General features: G+C 55.3%; 1 protein-coding gene across 3 annotated transcripts in view; it reads right to left on the bottom strand.

Annotated features, from left to right (window-relative positions):
- Positions 1–11,257, bottom strand: part of ADORA1 (adenosine A1 receptor) — a 34,218-nt gene extending 22,961 nt beyond the window's left edge. The window contains exons 1-2 of one of the 3 annotated variants that reach the window (XM_042976736.1): positions 11,172–11,257; positions 9,906–10,303 (exon numbers count right to left, since the gene is read on the bottom strand). In XM_042976736.1, coding sequence (XP_042832670.1) covers positions 9,906–10,246 — 341 coding nt within the window. In that variant the 5' untranslated portion in view covers positions 10,247–10,303; positions 11,172–11,257. Of the gene's footprint in view, positions 1–9,905; positions 10,797–11,171 lie in introns of those variants that run through there. The other 2 variants (XM_007086481.2, XM_007086480.2) reach the window with 2 other exon arrangements.
- Between the last annotated feature and the right edge of the window lie 7,624 nt (positions 11,258–18,881).

The following is an 18,881-nucleotide window of genomic DNA, read 5'->3' as shown; positions in this document are numbered from 1 at the left end:
GTGCTGCTGAACGCCGCCAGAGTCTCGCTTCAAATTCATCACCATGAACTTCGGGTGGGCCCTGAATGCTGCCTCCAATTACGCTAGAGTCGAGTATAGAGAGTCTAGTCTAGACTAGAGTCTCGAGTCTACTCCCTCCCCCAGTTCCAGAGAATTATTTCCCGCTTGCTACTCTCTCCGCTGCCTCCTCCCACATCCTCCCTTTCAGCTGATGACCTTGCTTCCCACTTCACCGAGAAAGCTGAAACACTAGAAGAGAACTTCACCTGGCAGCATCCGCGCCCACACGCCCTGCCTTCCTGCCTGATAGGCCCTCTCCAAGCGCCTCGAAGCCAGCCCACCAGTGTCTGTCCCCACCCGGGCTGCCGAAACGAAGCCTGCACTCCAGAAATTCTCTCCTTGGCTCCAACGCCGGTTTTGCACTCTCTCCTGGATCGTGAGATAGGGGCACACGAGTGTGCCCAGGTCCCCCTCCAATCTTAGAAAACAACACAAAACAAAATGCCTGGTTCCCGCTTCGCCTGAAAGCTTCTGCCCCATTACTTTGATCCTTTTGTAACAAAATTCTTCAAAAGAGAAATCTACACCAACTGCCTTCAATTCCTTCCTCTTCTCTCTTGAGCTTTCTCCAGTCAAGCTTTCTGCTCCCACCCCTCCGCTGACATTGTTGTTGCTAAATCCAACAGTAATTCTCAGTCCTCACATCACTCGATCCACTGGCAGCATCTGAAACAGCCAATCCCTCACTTCTCCTTGACATACTTTCTAAGCTTCGCTTCTGGGACACCACACCCAGGGCGCTGGGGGCTCTGAGTTTTCCTCCTACGTCTGAGCCTTCTCTTCTCCCCAGCCTCTCAGTGCTTGGTCCTCAGTTCCCGTCTTTTCTTTATCTGTTCGTCCGCTCTTGGAGACCTCACAGCGGCCCCTTGGGGATTTACACACCATCCACGTGGCCAATGGCTCTCACATTTATGACCCCAGTCCAGACCTTTCTCCTGAACCCCATCCTTACATATCCATCCAACCACCCGCTCAACAGTCCAGACTCAAGGTGTCTAAACCTGAACTCTATTGCTCACAAAACCTGGACCGTCCACAGCCTTTCCCGCCTTAGATAATGCCAACTCCATCTTTCCAGTGGCTTCGGACTAAAGCTTGGGTCATGCTGGAATCTTGTTTCTCTCATATCCCACACCCAATCCATAAGCAAATTCATTGGCCCTTTCTTCAAAATACATCCAGAATTTTAACAAGTCACCGTACATTCATACAGTGGAATTCTAGCAATGAGAAAAAAAAAAACAGAAACAAAAACCAGCCAACCCACAAAAAAATTCTACTGTTTCACTCAATAATAGGGATGACTCTCAGACGTAATTTTAAGCTTCAGAAGCCAGACACAAATCACTATGTGATTTCCCTTTATAAAAGTTCAAGAACAGGGAAAATCAGTCCATGGGGATAAAGGTCAGAATAGTGGCGACCTTTCAGAGGGCATGGGAGGGACACAAGGGAACCTTCTGGGGTGCTGAAAATGTTCCAAATACTGATCACAGTGGTGGTCACATAGGTATATCAACATGCAAAAATGTATTGAGCTGTATGCTTAAGACGTATGCACCTCACTATATAAACATTTTACCTTAATAAAAAATAAACTTTGAACATGCACATCCAGAATCAACCACTTCTCACTGTCATCTCTCCATCACACTGATTCAGGGTACCTACCTCTGCTCTCATGTGATTAGCTCCTAACTAGTCCCCTGCCCGCCCCTACAGTGCAGTCTCAATACAGCAGCAGAGTGAACCTTTAAAACCTAAATCAAACCATGTTGCTTCTTTGCTCTAAACCCTGCAGTGGCTCCCCATTTCCCTCAGAATAAAAGCCCATGTCCTTCCAGCAGCCTCTAAGCCAGTAGCTTATCATCTTTCCAGCCCTATCTCTGACCACTCTCCAGCTTTATCACTCCACTCCTGCTGCACAGACCTCTTTGCCAGTCCCCAAATACGTCAGGTACATTCCTTCCCTAGGACCTTTGCTCCAAGTATCTCCTCCGTGTGAAATGTTCTCCCAATATCTGCACAGCATAGTCCCTCACCTCTAAGGTTTTGCCCCATTTAAAACTGCAACCCTCTCTCTCCACCCCCACCCTGGCATCCCCAATCCCACTTAGACTGCTCTTTTCCTTCCCCCATTGGCACATTCTACCTTCTAACGCTCTGCATATTAGGCACTGTGTTCATTACTTAGCATCTGTCCTCCAACCCATTAGAATGCAGACTCTAGGGGGATCTTTGTTTTGTTAATGAACGTATCCTGCATCCAGAATATCTATAACAATACCTGGCACATACGAGGCACTCAATAAGTATTCGTTGAATGGATGAATGAATGAATGAATGAACGAATGAGCAGATCAGGGCTCTGCATGAGAACAAGAAAAAGGAACCAGTTGTCCTACTCTCTCAAAGGACAGAGAAGTTCTGGAGGCAGGCGGCAGGAAGATATCCCTCAAGGGCCTCTGCCACATGACCTGGGCTGCAGAGACTGAATGTAGAGAAGGGTCCAGCGGCCCCACCCAAGCACTTTAAGGTGCCAAGTGCCAGTCTCCTGACACCCCCACTTCCACCATAGGCAGGTTGGGAGTTTGTCCTCAGCCACCTTGGTCTGTAGGAATCCACAAGTTCAACAGCGGCTAAGAGCCCCCAGATGGAGGTAGAGACCAGCCCAGCCCACCCATCTTTGTATCTACAGGTAGCCCTGCAAAGTGCCTGGGACATGGCAGGTGCTCCAAGTCAGTTTGTGAAATAGGTCTATGGGGGGCACCTGGGAGGCTCAGTCAATTAAGCGTCCGACTTCGGCTCAGGTCATGATCTCACGGTCCGTGCGTTCAAGCCCCGCATTGGGCTCTGTGCTGACGGTTCAGGGCCTGGAGCCTGCTTCGGATTCTGTGTCTCCCTCTCTCTCTGCCCCTCTCCCGCTCACACTCTGTCTCTCTGCTCTCTCTCACACACACACACACACACACACACACACTCTCTCTCTCTCTCTCAAGAATAAAATACAACATTAAAAAAAATTGAAATAGATCTATGAAAGTCACCATGTCCCTAACATTATACCCCTAATCCCGCTGGGGATAAAACTCCCAGGGTGAAGAGCAGTGCAGGAAAAGGTGCCTCATCTCCTTGTCTTTGCGGTCAGGGAAGGCCCTTGTCTCCACCTCCCTGCCCACCCCCACGCCAGTATTTCCAAGGGGCCATGAACACCGAGGTCCACTCACCCACCTGCTTCCTCCTCCTCTCCCGTCCCATGGCTACCCACCAGCCTTTTCTCGTCCTGCAGCAGTTGGCAGCCTCCTCTGGGCTTGAGTTAAGGAGACTGAGGCTGACGGGGTAATTCACGCAGCCCAAGGAACCATCTGTCCTCCTTCCTCTCTGCTCTGTGCCTACCCTGCCAAGTGGAGCCAACTAGCAAGTGCCACACTCCAAGCCTCTCCCACTCGGGGACAGCTGTCCTCACCAAGGGGCAAGGAAACAGGATGTCCAGGCCTCAGGGAATAGAGACTAGGCAACGAGGACTAGGCCCGGAGCCCAGCCGGTCCTGCCCTGCTGAGCCCAGAAAGGCAAACAGGCAGAGGAAAACCGATGCACGTCTGGGGATCTGCAGTTTCCATGAAATTGGGCAGGAGCAGTGGGGAGAGGTGGAGTAAAGGGAGGTGGGAAATATTTTAGAAATTAAAAATTAAAAAACCCTGACGGCTGGAAGCTGTGCTCACCTAGGGTTCTAGGCTTGGCCCTGACCCTGCCAACAATGTGAATTGTGGGTATCATTGTAGTTGGGACCCAAATGGCCCAAAATATAAGCATGAATAAATAAAATATGAAACTCATTTATTCAGAAAGTGCTTCCAGCCTGCCTCCTCCGTGCCAGGCACGGGGACACGTGCCATTTCGGTGTTTACCAAGCCCAGAAAAACCAGCTGGACCGCGAGCGATGGGCAAGAAGTAGACGCAAGGCACCTAACAGAGGAAATTGGCCTGGTCCAGGTGGAGAGGAGGTCAGAAAAGTCCACCCGGAGGAGGGGCTGTTTCAGCCGAGACCTAAAAAGATGGACGAAAAGACAATCCGGTTTTTACCCTCATAAAATTCTCACAGAATCATTTTTATTGACATGGGGAAATGCTCATAATGCATTAAGTAAACAAAATGGGATGGGACATAAAACCATCCATGCTCTCAACTGTGTGAAAGTTATATTTATAATCTATCTATATTTAGAGGTACAGATATATATAGACACACATGGAAAAATTCTCTGGAACAGCAAAATGTTAACACTAGTTACGTGTAGGTGGTAGAATTACTGGTGACTTTACCATCTTTACTCCCTCCTATATGTCTCAACATTTGAACAGGAAACAGAGATGGCTTTCATGCTTGGAGATAAGTATCAAATGTCAGGACATGGCCTCTAAGGTTCCACCCATGGCCCTTGGTAGAGGGCTTCTCGGGAGGACGTCGTGGCCATTCCCCTGCTTCCAAGCAGCACGAACACCTGGGAAGCTTACTCCTAAAGCACTCAGAGGCCTCCTGGAAGCCGTTCTGATGCCAGCTGGGAGAAGTTTCTTTCGCCCTGGAAACGAATCCAGATTTCTCTCAACTGAAGTCTATGCCCCCCTCACTCAGCACGCTCTTCAGCATAAGCCACCTGAAGGCTGGCCCTCGGTCAAACAAAGAAATGTCCTTTTTAATCTCAGAGGGACGTCTCTCTTCACTTTCCCCCTCTCAGCCCACCACTGATCTGCTGACTGACCCTGGGGAGGCTGCGTTCTCTGTTCTGTTCCTGCAGGAGCGGCGATTGCCAAGGGCTCCTCCTGCCCCAGCCTTTTACAGCAGACGCTGGGGGCGAGAGTCAGGATCGGAGGGGAGGAAAAGAGCTCATGACTGACCGACCTTGAACACACAGGGGTCCCGGGCCTCTCTTTCCCCTTCAGCAAGTGTGAGAAAGTCAGGCTTCAGGGCTTGCCAGCTCTCCTCTCCCCAGCCACTCTCAGCCTCTGACCACCCCACCCCGCAGGGGAGCTGGAGATGGCCTACCCCCCCCCCCCCCGTGAAAGCAGTGTCACCATAGAGAACAACTGTTCGGGGCCTCCGGGGACACAGACGGTCGCCTGCTGGGGTACGCGCACAGGAGGCACGCTGGGTGTCCGGAAAGACCCAGGCCCGCTAACTTTATGCCTAACAGCAAACATGTCTTCATCTACCAGATTCCTCCCCGGCCCCAGCATGCTGGCCTCCCACACTCCCCGCTGTGCCTCCCCGGGTCAGCAGCCCAGTTGGGCAGGCCTCCAGCTGTGGACAGAGGCAGGGCTGCCTGGGGCTCAGCTGCGGCACTGGAGTGAAGGTGAGGAGGACTCAGAGGGAGGCGCCCAGCACGGGCACAGCACGAGGGCCATTGGCAAAGACCGGGGGAGCAAAATCACTGCACTGACAGCCTTGAGGAAACTCCTCCATAATCCCCATAGTTTCCAGGGGCCGATTCAAGAGGCACAGGGGCTCCCTGCTTAAAGACGGCTGTGAGACAGGCCCAGATTCAAATCCTGTCTCTGCTGGCGACAAGACTTTCGTCAGGGCAACTTACTGAACCTCCCTGCCCCTTAGACCTGTTTACAGGAGTGTCTACAGAGCGGGGACAGCAATGCCCTCTCCTAGCGAGAAGCCAGGAGCATTAAATGAGATGAAGCATGTAAAAAAAAAAACATAGCACTGTGCCTAGCTCCTACCCATTAGGAACTAAAAAACACAACCTTCTCAGGAGTCGTGATAAGGAAGAACCACAGAGTTAGAGCTAAAAGGCAGCTCAGAGACCTCAAATCTAGTCCCTTCATTTAACACATGAGGTAGGGGGGGGGGGGGAGGGGAAGCTCAGAGAGTTTGAATAATTCATCCAAGGATGCAGGGCTAGGAAGTAACAGAGCAAGGTTCAGACTCAAGTTTTTCTGACTCCCAAGCATCCACCGCCCTGGCCACAGGTAACCCTTGCTCAGGTCTCCTTCCCACAGAGAGGGCTTTGGCCGGGGAGCCCCCTGTTGGCACTCCTCCCCATAACCAGCCCCCTGGAGTAGGCCACCGAGGGCCACCAAGCAAACTCAGGGTGAGGGAGTGGTGGATAAAGACTGCAGATTCCCTAGAAGTACGAGCTCAGGGGGTAATGGGGTGTGGATTACCAGGCCTGTGGAGGTGCTATGCAAATAGGATGCAAAACACATGTAAATGACCACAGGTTATTGATGAATCAACAATTTGAGATCTTTTTTTCTTTTCTTTCTTCCTTTTTAATTTTTTTTTTTTTTTTTTTTTTTTTTTGTCACTGGACCACACTATGGGATGTGAACCTTCTTTTCTTTCTTGGCTTTCTGCCAAATGGAATGAAATAAAATTTGTGGTTGACTGACCGAACCATGCTTTGCTTGGGGAGGGGCCCAAGCTCACTCTGTCACCCGGCTACCCCACAGATGTCTCACCAACGCTTGCTCAGTATTACTCCCCAGCATCCAAGGCATCTACCTCCGACTGGCTTGTCAGGGCAGCAAGTCAAATGCATGGGGGCCTCTGGCTGACAGACAGTCCCCCAGGCCCAGCAGCCTGCTGACTGTAACTGCCCAGGGAGCATCATGCTGTTCCTCCTGCAGGGGGACCTGGCAGTGACGGGCAAGGGCCTGGAGTGGCCCATCACGTCAGCCCAGCCTCCAGGATCCTGGCTTTAGGAGCTAGACCACAGCAGCCTTTCTCTAACGGAGGAGACTCCTCTCCATGGGGCAGGGCCCTCCCAAGCTACTGCGGGGTTGCGGCTCTTAAGGAACTGCCTGAGCTACTGGGACAGCCGTGGTCAGATCCCTGAAGCAGAATGCAGGGGGCAGATGGGGTGCCTGGGTGGCTCAGCTGGTTAAGCGTCTGACTTAGGCTCAGGTCATGATGAGTTCGAGCCCTGCCTCGGGCTCTGTGCTGACAGCTCAGAGCCTGGAGCCCGCTTCGGATTCTGTCTCCCTCTCTCTCTCTGCCCCTCCCCCACTTGTGTTCTGTCTGTCTGTCTCTCTCTCTCTCTCTCAAAATTAAATAAATAAACATTAAAAAAATAAAAAATAGGGGCGCCTGGGTGGCACAGTCGGTTAAGCGTCCGACTTCAGCCAGGTCACGATCTCGCGGTCTGTGAGTTCGAGCCCCGCGTCAGGCTCTGGGCTGATGGCTCCGAGCCTGCTTCCGATTCTGTGTCTCCCTCTCTCTCTGCCCCTCCCCCGTTCATGCTCTGTCTCTCTCTGTCCCAAAAATAAGTAAAAAACGTTGAAAAAAAAATTAAAAAAAATAAAATAAAAATAATAAAAAATAAATAAAAAGAATGCACGGGCGGTCTAGTCTCCCGCAAGAAGGTTAGAGGGTAGACATCTGGAATGCCTGCCTGAGGCTCAACCCTGTGAGCTCTGAAAACTCATCCAATTCAGTCGACATTTCCTGAGTGTCTTCCATGTGCCAGACACTGGGCGGGGCATTCTGGAGAATTTGCAGAAATGGACAAAATGCAATTGCTGCTGCTCAGACCGCTGCCCTCGACACAGTGACAATCCACCGAGGAAGAAAAGTACAAGTTCATGTACAAATATAGCTTAACGGTGTTTTGAAACCTGCCTGGAAACGCGGGGTTTGTGCGCGTGCGCATGTGCACGCGTGTGGGGGCATGTGTGTTGCTGTCTGAAAGCACCAGGGCGCAGTGGGGTGGGAGGGCGAGGGCTTTGCTCATTCAGACCCACTTTGAGCCATACGTGAATAATGATACTAAAGCTACAAACATAAACATACCACTGAATGGCTGGCAGATAATACTGAGTGCATTACATAGTACTAAGTGTTTTATATATAGGGGTTTATTATATTCTTCCAATCATTTTTGGAAGAAGGTACTATTATTAATATCCCCTTTTATAGATGAGGAAATTGAAGCCTCACGAGGTTAACGAGCGACCTTCCCGAGGTCACACGGCTAGGAATGCATAGCAAGGATTCGAACCCAGCCTGTATTCTTAGCCTCTGTGCACACGCCTGCCTCGGCCCTCGGAAGGCAGCGGCTCCTCAAGACCCCTGGCTCCCGGAAGCTGGAGCAAGGAACAACCACAGCTGCCTCCTGGAAGAACGAGCCTGCAGTCCCTACTGGCACAGCCAGCCCCCTCCCCACAGGGCAAGTAGGGCACATTCGGCAGGCCTGTGACCTCTGTCACAGCAGGATCAGGCCTTTGGTTCACCTTGGCATCCGCTCAGCAGACAGAATTTCTTGAGCAGGCCTTCCTACATCTGCGTATCTGTGTGAGTTTTCTAATGTGGCAATACGTTGTTGTAATGGTCCCGCTCAGAGGCCCAGCCCACTCTAATGGGCTGCGACCAGCTTCCTCTGCACAGCCCGGCCACGACCTGGGACTAATGGCAGCATGAAGGCCCCTCTGCGGCTGTGCCTGCGGGGCTCCAGGGCCACCTCCTGTGCCTCTCCCTGTCCCCTGAGCAGCCATCTTCACCCCCCTCCCCTGGGAAAGTGTGAGGGCCGTAAGCAAGGCACAGAGTCTGGGATGGTGGGGGGGGGGGGGGAATCAGGAAGGAAGGTGGGCGGCGGAATCTAGGCTGTGCTCCCCACCAGCTTGGGGAGACCCTCTGGGTCTTTCTGAAGTTTCTCCTTTCCCAGCTCCTACTCCACCTCCCTTAGGGGATCACGGAGGGAATAGGAAAAGGTGGTGCATGAAGAAAAGCTTTGAAAAGGTAAATGTGCACAAATGCAAGGCAAACAGGAGAAGCGTGGGCGCCGAGGCCTTCCCCGGGCAAGCTGCCAAGTGAGGCCAGAGGCCCCATGTCCCAGATATGGAAGTGACTCTGGGGATGGCAGGTGCCAGAGATGGCCAGAGCTCCCTGGTAGAAAGGGAACCTATTGGTGACAAGACTCAAAGAGGGGGCGAGCCCGCCTCACAAGAGCATCCCGGCCGGGCCAGCCCTGGCAGTGCGCCCAGGCATTCGCTGGCACTCGGTGGCCCAGGCACTGCCTGGCGACGAGATTATGGCCTGGCAGGCCCCGTCGTGGACTGGACACCCGCACGAGGGCTGCCACTGTCAGGCCACCCACCCCGGCGCTGCCTGGGCACAGCACAAGCACCTCTGCTGTGACTGGCAAAGACACACGTGGGTTAGGGACAGAACAGGCAGAGTAAAAGCAAGTGCCTGAATTTCTCCCTCCTCCTGCTTGCAACGGGGATCCCATGAGTGGGAGCTGGGCAGAAGTAATCAGACTGCTTGGGTTCAAAGGACAGCCCTGGAGGGCGGAGCTGGCCACAGATGCCAGAGAACAGGAGAGCCGAAGATTGCGTTCTTTCGGGAAGCCTGCCCGGGTCTGGCTCGAGAAGCAGCACTCCTCTGCCCCTGGTACGTCCCCCTCAGTCCATCCTCACCCCACTCCAGCAATCTGTTCTGCCCCTTCCACCTCCCCGGAATGGGCGGAGCTGTTTATTCCCACCCTGAGCTCACTGCGACTGTCTTGGCTGCCCCTCCAAACCCCCCACCCCAGGCTGCACAGGCAGCCTTGGGATTCCTGGCCACGTCAGGAGAGCAGCCGCAGCTTCAGCTCTGGGGTCGTGGGCACTGCCAGGTTCACATTCCTCCAGCAACCCAGGCTCTCACGACTTCCACTGCAGCTCGGCCTCCCTCAGTAGAGCAGAGGACAGGAAGGCAGAGTGAGGGCTGGGGCACAACGGCCCGCGGAATATCGGGCTTTTGTGGGGCCTTACGCTCTACCTTTTATCCTCTCTAGATGGCCCTCGAGCCACCGAGCGTGGGGCGCAGGGGGTACCTTCAGCTGCTCTGGACTCACCGGAGCGGGATCTTGACGCGGAGGTAGCGGTCCACGGCAATTGCCAGCAGGGCGAGGATGGAGCTCTGGGTGAGGATGAGGACAGGGCAGGCGACCATGAGGCAGGTGTGGAAATAGGTCCGTGGGCCAATGTTGATGAGGATGGCTAGTGGGATGACCAGAGCGCCCACCGCCACGTCAGCCACCGCCAGCGATACGATGAAGCAGAAGGTGGCATCCCGCAGCGCCTGGTTCACCTTCACTGCCCAGATCACCAGCACGTTCCCGGGCACAGAGACCAGGGCGATGAGCACCTCGATGCCAATGTAGGCGGCCTGGAAGGCCGAGATGGAGGGCGGCATGACAGGCACAGGCGAGGCACATCAGCAGGCAGGCACCAAGGGGCACGAGTCAGGCACCTGTGGTCACGGAAGCCTGGGGTGGGGAGGCCTGCCGGCAGGTGCAGGGGGAACCCGGGCAGCTCTGAAACTCCCGCTGCCGTTTGGAGCTGTGCCCCACTTGGCACACCCAGTGCCTGCCCAGGCTGGCGGGATACCCTGGCCCTTTCTCTGCCTGATCTTTGTCCCCTCCCCTTATCTTCCCCAGAGGGTCCATTCGACAACTTAAAATAGCGGCGCTCACTCCTCCACTGGCTCCTTTATCAGGTGTGAGGCAGCTCCCGGGGCGCACACACACGCACCCCACAGGGGTCCCTCTGCCTGGCTCTGCCCACCCATGCCCACAGAACAGGCTGCAGGGAGCTCACCATCCTGCCCGCTGGCCACCAGGGGGTCCCGGAGGCGGCGCCCAAAGTTGCGGGCACCTGGGGGCGCGCCGAGCCGCGGGGCCGCGCCGGGCAGGGCTGGGCTCCGGGACCCGCGCGGCGGCTCATCGTCCTGGGGCTCCCGCCGCAGCTCTCCCAGCCCGGCCTTTCCAGCAATCACATGGTGCGGCGGAGGCTCAGCCCCAGGCGCTTTTAAAGAGGTAGCGCCCCGGTGTCGCACCTGGGACTGGGCTGGCAGGCGTGGGTCTGGGGGACCGAGCCCAGCCGCAGACCGGGGCGCGGGCCCCGCCTTTGCCCAGCTAGCGCACACACGTGCCCGGCGCCACCCACCCAAGCCGCTGCTGGCGCCCGCCTCCCAGCAGTGCCCTGGTTCCGCTCCAGGGACCCTCCCGGGCCACGGACCCTCGCCCACCCCAGTCCCAAGGGACGTCTAGCCGCCCCTCTCAACGCTCTCCTGCATCCCCATTGGGAAGCCACAGCGGCGAACCGAGGCACAGACTTACCCAAGGTCACCAAAGCTGGCAGAGCTCCTAGCTACCTGCACGGTCGTGTCTCTGCGCCCTCCCAGCTCGACGCCTTCGGCAGCCGCTCGCTCCGGGGATGCCTGGGCGATCCGGGGCCAGCTGGGAGGTCCAGGGGGACGGTAGCTGGCTGGGACTCGACTCGGGCGCCGCCGCCTCCGTCGCCCCCGGCGCGGGAGCTGAGTGACAACCGGGCTCCGCACACCGGGAGGGGGCGGGGGCGGCGGCGGCACCCGCGGGCCCCTCCCTCCTCGCCCTCCGTCTCCTCCCCCACCCCCTCCTCTAAACAAAGGAAGTGATTCTGGGTGAGAAAAGCTGGGAAAATGTGAGATTTTCGCAGGGTCTGGTGTGTGAATCCAGTCTCGGGAGTGGACAGAGGTGCAGCCTCCGTGTGTTCACCGGTTCCCTTCTCTATGTGGGATGCCCGGAGCCCTGGTCTGGCCTCCGGCGGCACCCCTGCACCCGACACCGCACAACCTCTCACCTGCAGGGCTCCGGGATGTCCCCCACCCCACCCCCACCTCCCCCCACAGTCAGCTGGAAGCTCTACACACTGTCCCACCCTTCAATCCTGAAACCCTGCTCTCTCATGAAGCCAGCCCCTGCATAGTCTCAGGAACTAACATCCTTCCAGAGCACATCACTTTGCAGGCTCTTATCTGAGTCATTATATTTCTTCCTCCTCTTTCTTTCAGAACGGCCTGTTAGTCTATTAGCAATGTCCATTTTACAAATGAGGGCACTGGGGCTCAGAGGAGTGACCTACTTTCCTAAGATTATCTTGGCCGGTGTCACCCCTTCTGTGCCCCTTTTCTTTCCTCCTTCTCCCTCTTCACAGCACCTAAGTACCTAAGCCATAAGGTATCCTATCCAATCCCCTCATAGATAAATTAAATGCCCTGATAGATAAAGAAGGAGGGGACTTCCACAAGATCACCCAGCAAAATCCTAAGAGGACCAGAGTAAGAAACCAGGCCCCTGACTCCTGACACAGTGCCCTCCACACTTCGCCCCATCCTGATCCCTCCCTTGGCTGCCTCCTGGTGCAGTTACAGTTGAGGTGGCTCACTGGTCCCCACCAAGGACCACCTGGGGGGCAGACCCTCAACCAGAACATGTGCCTCGCAGACATCCTGACCTGAGAAAAATCCTTGTTCACGGATATTGGAAAAGGGCCTGGGAGGGCAAAGAGAGGCTGGCAAGAAAAGAGAATCAGAGAATCTGGCCCCTGAGGGCACTGCCCCCTGTAGGATCCCAGGATATCCAGAGAAAGGTTCTGCCCTGAGGAGGGTGAGCACACAGCTTCTATGGGGGGGGGAGGGTGGTCTGTGCAGAGGCACAGTGGGGGGGTGGGCTGGGACCTGAAGGTGAGGGAGGGAGGAAGGGGTTGAACCTTCCTCGGGGGAGCAGGAAGAAACCCAGCTTGGGGCAAGATCACTTCCATTTCTGCTTTGGGGGGGGGGGGGCGGAGCAAGGAATCTGTGCCTCAGACAGCAAAGTTGCAGTCCTGCCCTGGAGCCCAGCTAGAGAAACTAGGAAGTGCCCACTCTCCTTTCCCCTCTTTCCCTCCACACACCCGCCCCAGACTTCCTCAACCCTCCCAACAGGCAGCCTGACATTCCGCATCCTCCCCATGCCCATGAACACCCCAGCCTGTGCGTGCACCCGCTGCCTTGAACCCTTGCCTTGGCCCAGGTTGTTTGGGGACCAAGGCTTTCTTTTGATTTTCACTCAGGCCCCTGATTTTCACTCATGCAGCTGACAGAAAAACCCGGGAAGACCCAGGCAGGGAGTGGGGTGGGTGATTGGGTCACCTTATCTAACTTTCCGGCATCTTTAGCTCTGGAGGGCACCTGAGCCACCCCCAACTCCTACTGTGGGTGCTTGACATGTAGTGGACACGTTTGCAAAATACCTGCAGATCATTTGTTTTTTCCTCAGTTCTGGGTAAAATAAACGCAAGCTCTTTTCCCTTCTTCCCTCCCTCCCTCCCTCCCTCCCTTCCTCCCTCAACCTTTGCCTGTTCCCAGGGCCAGGCCTCCTGGGGGATTAGCCGGGCCTATTTGAGAATAGAGCTGACCCAGTCAGGGTCCATCCCAGGGAGCTGCTCTGGAAAAACCATCTCCTCAGCGCCTCCTGGGCAGGGAGGAGTGGGGCGTCAGCGGGGGTGTCAGTGGTGAACACAGTGCTCCCGGACAGCAAAGCCATTGGGTACAGTGAGGAGAGCACTTGATTAAGAGTCAGAAGAGCTGCAAGCTGGTTTCCAGGCCTTACACTGCGTGGGTGGTCCGGGCAGGCCACTTCTCCTCTCTTGGCGTCAGTTTACCCATCAGTCAACTTAGACAATTGACATTTTTCATCCTGTCCTGCTCCGACAGCTGGTAAGTTCATTCCAAGGTGGGAAAGACGGTCAAAATGGAGGCCACGGGTGCTGGGCCTGTCCACCTAGAAACCTTCTGAGTCCTGGCTACCCCGTCTAGGGCAGATTCCAGGGCTGAGAGGAGGAGAGGTTTGTAGTGGGGGAAGGGGGGCATCACAGGTCTATAGTAGGAGGAAGACAATGTGGGAAGGTGTAGACAGGACAGGTGGAACAAGGTATCCAGAATGTACAGCGAGCCCAAAACGCTCTGGCTTTTGAGGTATGTACAGGACCCCCTGACTAGATGACCCTCCCCATACCAGGGTCCACTCATGCTCTGCAGACGCATGACCCTCCATGCTTCCCCCTGCCTTGAACAGCTGAGTCTTGGCCTCCTCATCCATAAAATGGGTGTAGACACATCACCTCACAGCAGAGTCGTGAGGGCTGAACGAGCTGACTTACGGAGAGGCTAACACAGGTAATTTTCTCAGCAAGGCAAGAAGGCAGCACCAGGCCGTAGTGTCGGCAGGGGAAAGAGTAGGGGAGTGCAAAATTCTGGAATCCTCTCTGTGCAGCCAGTCATGCTACACCCTACAAGTGCCAGATTTGGGGGCCCTTACAGGTACACAATGAAAAACTTTTATCTGGCAGGTGGCTCTGTCACGGTGAGTCTAAATAACCCCAGGGCCTAGCCCTCAACCCCTCTCCCCTTTGCCTCTTGTTCCTACTTCTCTCCTTCCAAGACCCCATCCCGGGTTTCTCCAGGCCCCTCACACCTGAAGCCTCCGTGCTGGGGGCAGGGGTGTAGGGGGAAGAGGGAGCGCTTAAGTGGAAGCACGCCTGAGGGGCAACCTTGCATACCCTCCTTCCTGGAGTTCTCCACACTGGGCAGGGAGGGGCCTCGCCAAGGAGGGAAGCCATCCCTGAGCACCCCTCCCTCAAGCTGCCAGCCGGGAGGGGGCAGCAAGGCCAGCTAGGCCCCCAGAGAGGCCAGAGAGGCCTGGGGGAGCAGACAAGGTTTTAAGATTTGCCTCTTGCCCCTTGCAGCAGGCAGGAGGTTATTTCGGTCCCCGTGTGGTCTCTCAGCATTGTTCTGGGCAGTATGTGTCCAAGGAGAGCAGGGAGGAGGGCTGAGCGAGGGCAGGCAGGTTGGAAGGGAAGGATTTCTGGATGGTTGGAAAGCCCCTGGCCTTTCCCCTGTCCCGGGAGCCCACCTCCAAGCCCCTGCAGTGATTTCCTAGCAGTTCCCTCCCTCTTCAGATTTGGAATCTAGGTCTCTCTGCCTCCTTCTCCCCTCTCCCAGGTCAGAGGATCCTGTGGGGGAGATGTTGGGGAAGGAGCTTCGGCGTGGGCTGAGTATTCCCCTGCGTGTGTATGTGCTTGAGGGCAGGGGAGGCCTGGGATAGGTCAGGGCTAGCCAGTCCAAGCCCCTCCAGACAGCACAGAACTGTTCCTGAAGGAGGATAGCACTTCCCTTCCTTGGCCTCATTGCTCCTTCCTTCCTTCCTTCCTTCCTTCCTTCCTTCCTTCCCTCCCCCCTCCCTTCTTTCCTTCCTTCCTTCCCTCCTTCCTTCCTTCCTTCTTTTATCCTGGGGCACCTGGGTGGTTCAGTGGGTTAAGCATCAGACCCTTGATCTCAGCTCAGGTCTTGATCTTAGGGTCTTGAGATCAAGCCCCGCATTGGGCTCCACACTGGGAGCCTACCAGTGGGGGTGGGTGGGGTGGTACTGTGAGCTGAGGACCCTTCAGGACTCAGCAGGGGAGCCTCAGGACGTCCAAGGCTGGGATGGAGGGTCGGGTCTGGGAGGCCCACAGAGCCACCCCCTGCTTCAGCTAGAGCAACTCTGCTCTGACTTATCCCCTGTGTGGGTTCCTTGTTATGAGCTTTTCTTTGACTGTAAGATCTTATTAGCTCTGTGGCTTTAAAAAGCTTGAAAATCTGAACTTCGGCCCAACCTGTTTATTGTATAGATAAGGAAACTGAGACCCAGAGAGGTGGTAAACTTGGTCAAACCCACCCTTGAGATGGGGAAGAGCCTGGTGCCAGGAGGAGACTTCCAGAAGTGAGCCCTCCTCTGGGCCCTGGCCCTGCCTGTCCTCGGGAAACCCCCTCAAGCACTAGCCCTTTAAACCCAGAGCTTGGTGAAAGCAGTCTTGGCTTTCACGGCCTCCCTAAGTCACAGGGGTGGGAGGTAGGCTGCTAACCCACACAGAGAGAGCCACCTGGCAGAGCGGAGACTGACCCAGATGTGGCGTGTTTTACTCATGGAGGTGTGTGTGGGGATCGGAGGTGATTGGAATCACTGAACCCATTGGTCTGGAAGAGGTCCCTGGAGAAGAGATTCTCCAGAAGCCTCATTCATTTGCTTGCCCAGCTGGTATTTATTAGGGCCCTACTAGGAAGAGGGAACTCTTGTAAGGCGCCCTCCAAGAGCTCAGAACGTGGGTCCTGGAAGGCAGGGCCAGTGTCATGCCTGCTTAGAATTAGCTAGAGTTCCAGGGCGTATGTTCCAGGTGCCAGAGAGAAGGCAGAGAGCTCACTGGGCCGGCCCGGGGCTGGGAAGGGCCTTGGAGAAGGGACAGGATGCTCTGTGTTTGTGGAGAAGTTCTGGTAGCAAGGAGGAGGTGTTTCTGGGCAAGACCAGGGGTTTGGCTAGGGCACCGGCCTCGGGCTGGGCAGCAGGGTGACAGCTGGGGGCCATGCTGCTGGCAGCCTCCCAGAGGAGGCTGAGAAGACTTGAGTGGGCGGTGCACCCAGTTAAATCCAGGAGGCCTCGGCCCCAGTCACAGCTCCACCTTGCAGTGCTGGGCGAACCCCAACCACTCACCACCCTCTCTGAGCCTCCGACCTTTTATCCGTAAAAGAGGAATAATTACATTACCCATTCTATTTGTTTGAAAGTGCTTTTCAGGTGGTGAATCACTAGACATATATCATGGTCTACTCTTGGTGACGGGAGGCCTCTGAGCATTTTTGAGCAGGAGGCTGAAGGATCTGAACGATGCTTTGGAAAGACCATTCTGTGACCCTGTGCAGCGTGGATGGGAGGAAGGAGAGGTAAAACAGAAAGATCTGCCTCGGCCAAAGAAGATTAAAATCCAAACACAAGAAGAAGCAGTGGGGAACAGAGAAAATGGACGAGAGAGATGTCACATGGGACTCCCAGGCTCCTTGGCCAGTCACGCAGAGCAGCCGGGGAGAATGGAGAGGAAACGACTCAGCTTTCCAGCCTGGGTTCCCGGGGAGTGTTGGCAGCTGTTGAGGTGGAACGTGAGGCAGGCGAGGCAGGTTTCGGGGACCGGGGGAAGGATGACAGGCTGGGTGGGATGTACCTAAGGGGACATCCAGGAGCAAGGGCCAGCGGGCTTGTGGAAATGGCCAAGGGGGCCGTCAGAGCTCTAGCTGGGTCATCTCAATTGAGGTGGCGGCCAAAGCTCTGGGAGAGCTGAGATCACTCAGAGGGAGGATGCAGGAGAGGAGCTGGACAGAAGTAGGCTGTGCCTACAGCACCAGGAGGGAGAACAGGCAGGGGAGGGAACAAGCAGGTATTTCAGGAAGAAGGGAGCTGAGCGGCTCAGGGCTGGAGAGCAGTGGCGAAGGATCTGAGGGGGAAGTGGTAGGATTTGGTGACAAGAAGGGGGAGGAGTGGGGTTGGGAGCACCATCTCTGGGGTGAATGCTGGAGCAGGTAGGGAAAGCGGGGGTGGGGTGTGGATGCAGACAAGGCTTTGAAAGAACTTGGCAGAGAAGAGACGAAACGACGGACTGTTAGCTGCAGGAGAGTAGGGTCAAAAAGAGGTTGGTTTTAGGTGGGGAGATCTGAGCATGCTCACAGCCTGAGACAGCGAAGCAGGGGCAAGGAAAGATGAATCAGAGGGAAGAGAAGCTGAGAACAGACCCCACTTGTCAAGTATCCTAAGGGGTTGATGACAGCTGGCTGGGCACAGAGCTCTGGGTGCACGCAGAGCTGGAAGTACGAGCTCTCCGCCGGCTCCAAGCCCCTCTCGCCCCACCCCCACTGAGTCTTGAGGGGAGACCCGCAGGCCTTCTGCCCCAGCCTGTCTCTCCTGCACTCCCCCTCCCGCCCCCACCAGACACGTGGCCCGCAGTTTGCCCTGCCGTGTAGCACACCAATTAAAGAATCAGCCTTCTCCAGGCACCAGCAGCTCCTCGTCTGGCAGCCCATGGCCCAGCTCCATCCCTGACCCCAGTCCACAGGGCGCCAGCCGTGGGTTTCTTGGCTTCTCTGGCCTTGACTGCAGCCAAAGAAGTATCTCTGGGCAATCTACCTGCCACCCCACCAGCACTTAGAAGACCCCAAGTGGGCCCTGCCACATAACAGACTCATTAGAGCTCCCCGCACAGGCCACCCCATCCTGGCCAATGCATCCTCCCCAGTCCAGTCTTCCTGGACTCCCCAGACACCACCCCCAGGGATGCAGGGGCAGGGATCCCCTACTGTCCCTCCCCACAGCGGGCAGGAAGGGAAATCAAGGCAGGGGAGTTCATGTGGCTGCTGTGAGAGGTTGGGCAGGATGGCATCTGGACTCCCTAATGCTTCCCTATTCCTTCCCACGCATCAAACAGTGCCCTTGCCCCCGCAGGAAAGAGAAATATGCCCACTACCTTCTGTATGTTCTGAGAGGGACAACAAGGCCATGAAGATTGGGGGAAAGAGGAAAGAAAGGGCCGAAGTAGAGTTTCTAAATTAAACTCAGGACACCCAGTTAAAATTTCTTAACAGCTCTGTTGATATATAATTTACATACCATAAAGTTCACCCGTTTGAAGTGTACAACTCAGTGATTTTTTTTTTCAGTATAATTACGGAATTGTGCAACCGTCACCATAATTTAATCTTAGAACATTTTCATCGCCCTCCAAAAAAACCTTGCACCCATTAGCAGTCACTTCCCTACCCCTACCCGCTCCTACACAGACCCAGGCAGTTACTAATATACTTGCTGTGTCTGTGGATCTTGCTGTTCTGGCCCCCTCGTGTAAGTGAAACCGGACCCTACGTGGTCCTGTGTGACTGGCTTCTTTCACTTAGCATAATGTTTTCAAAGTCCATCTATACCGTGCAGGTGTCAGCGCTTCGTTCTTTTTGAGGACCGAATAATATTCCCTCGCGTGTCTACACCACATTTTGTTTATCCATTCATCAGTTGACGGACATATGGGTCGTTTCTACTTTGAGACTATTATAAATAATCCCGCTGTGAAATTCGTGTACGAGTTTTTGCGTGAACATACGTTTTCACTTGTTTCGGGTAGACGCAGACAGAGGAAGGGGTAGAACCACGTGTCTGGGCCTTCGTCACGTCTTC

Source organism: Panthera tigris, chromosome F3 (genome assembly GCF_018350195.1).
Source record: "Panthera tigris isolate Pti1 chromosome F3, P.tigris_Pti1_mat1.1, whole genome shotgun sequence".
NCBI lineage: Eukaryota > Metazoa > Chordata > Mammalia > Carnivora > Felidae > Panthera > Panthera tigris.
Note: the sequence above shows the minus strand (reverse complement) of the source record. Positions and strands in the feature narration are given on the sequence as shown.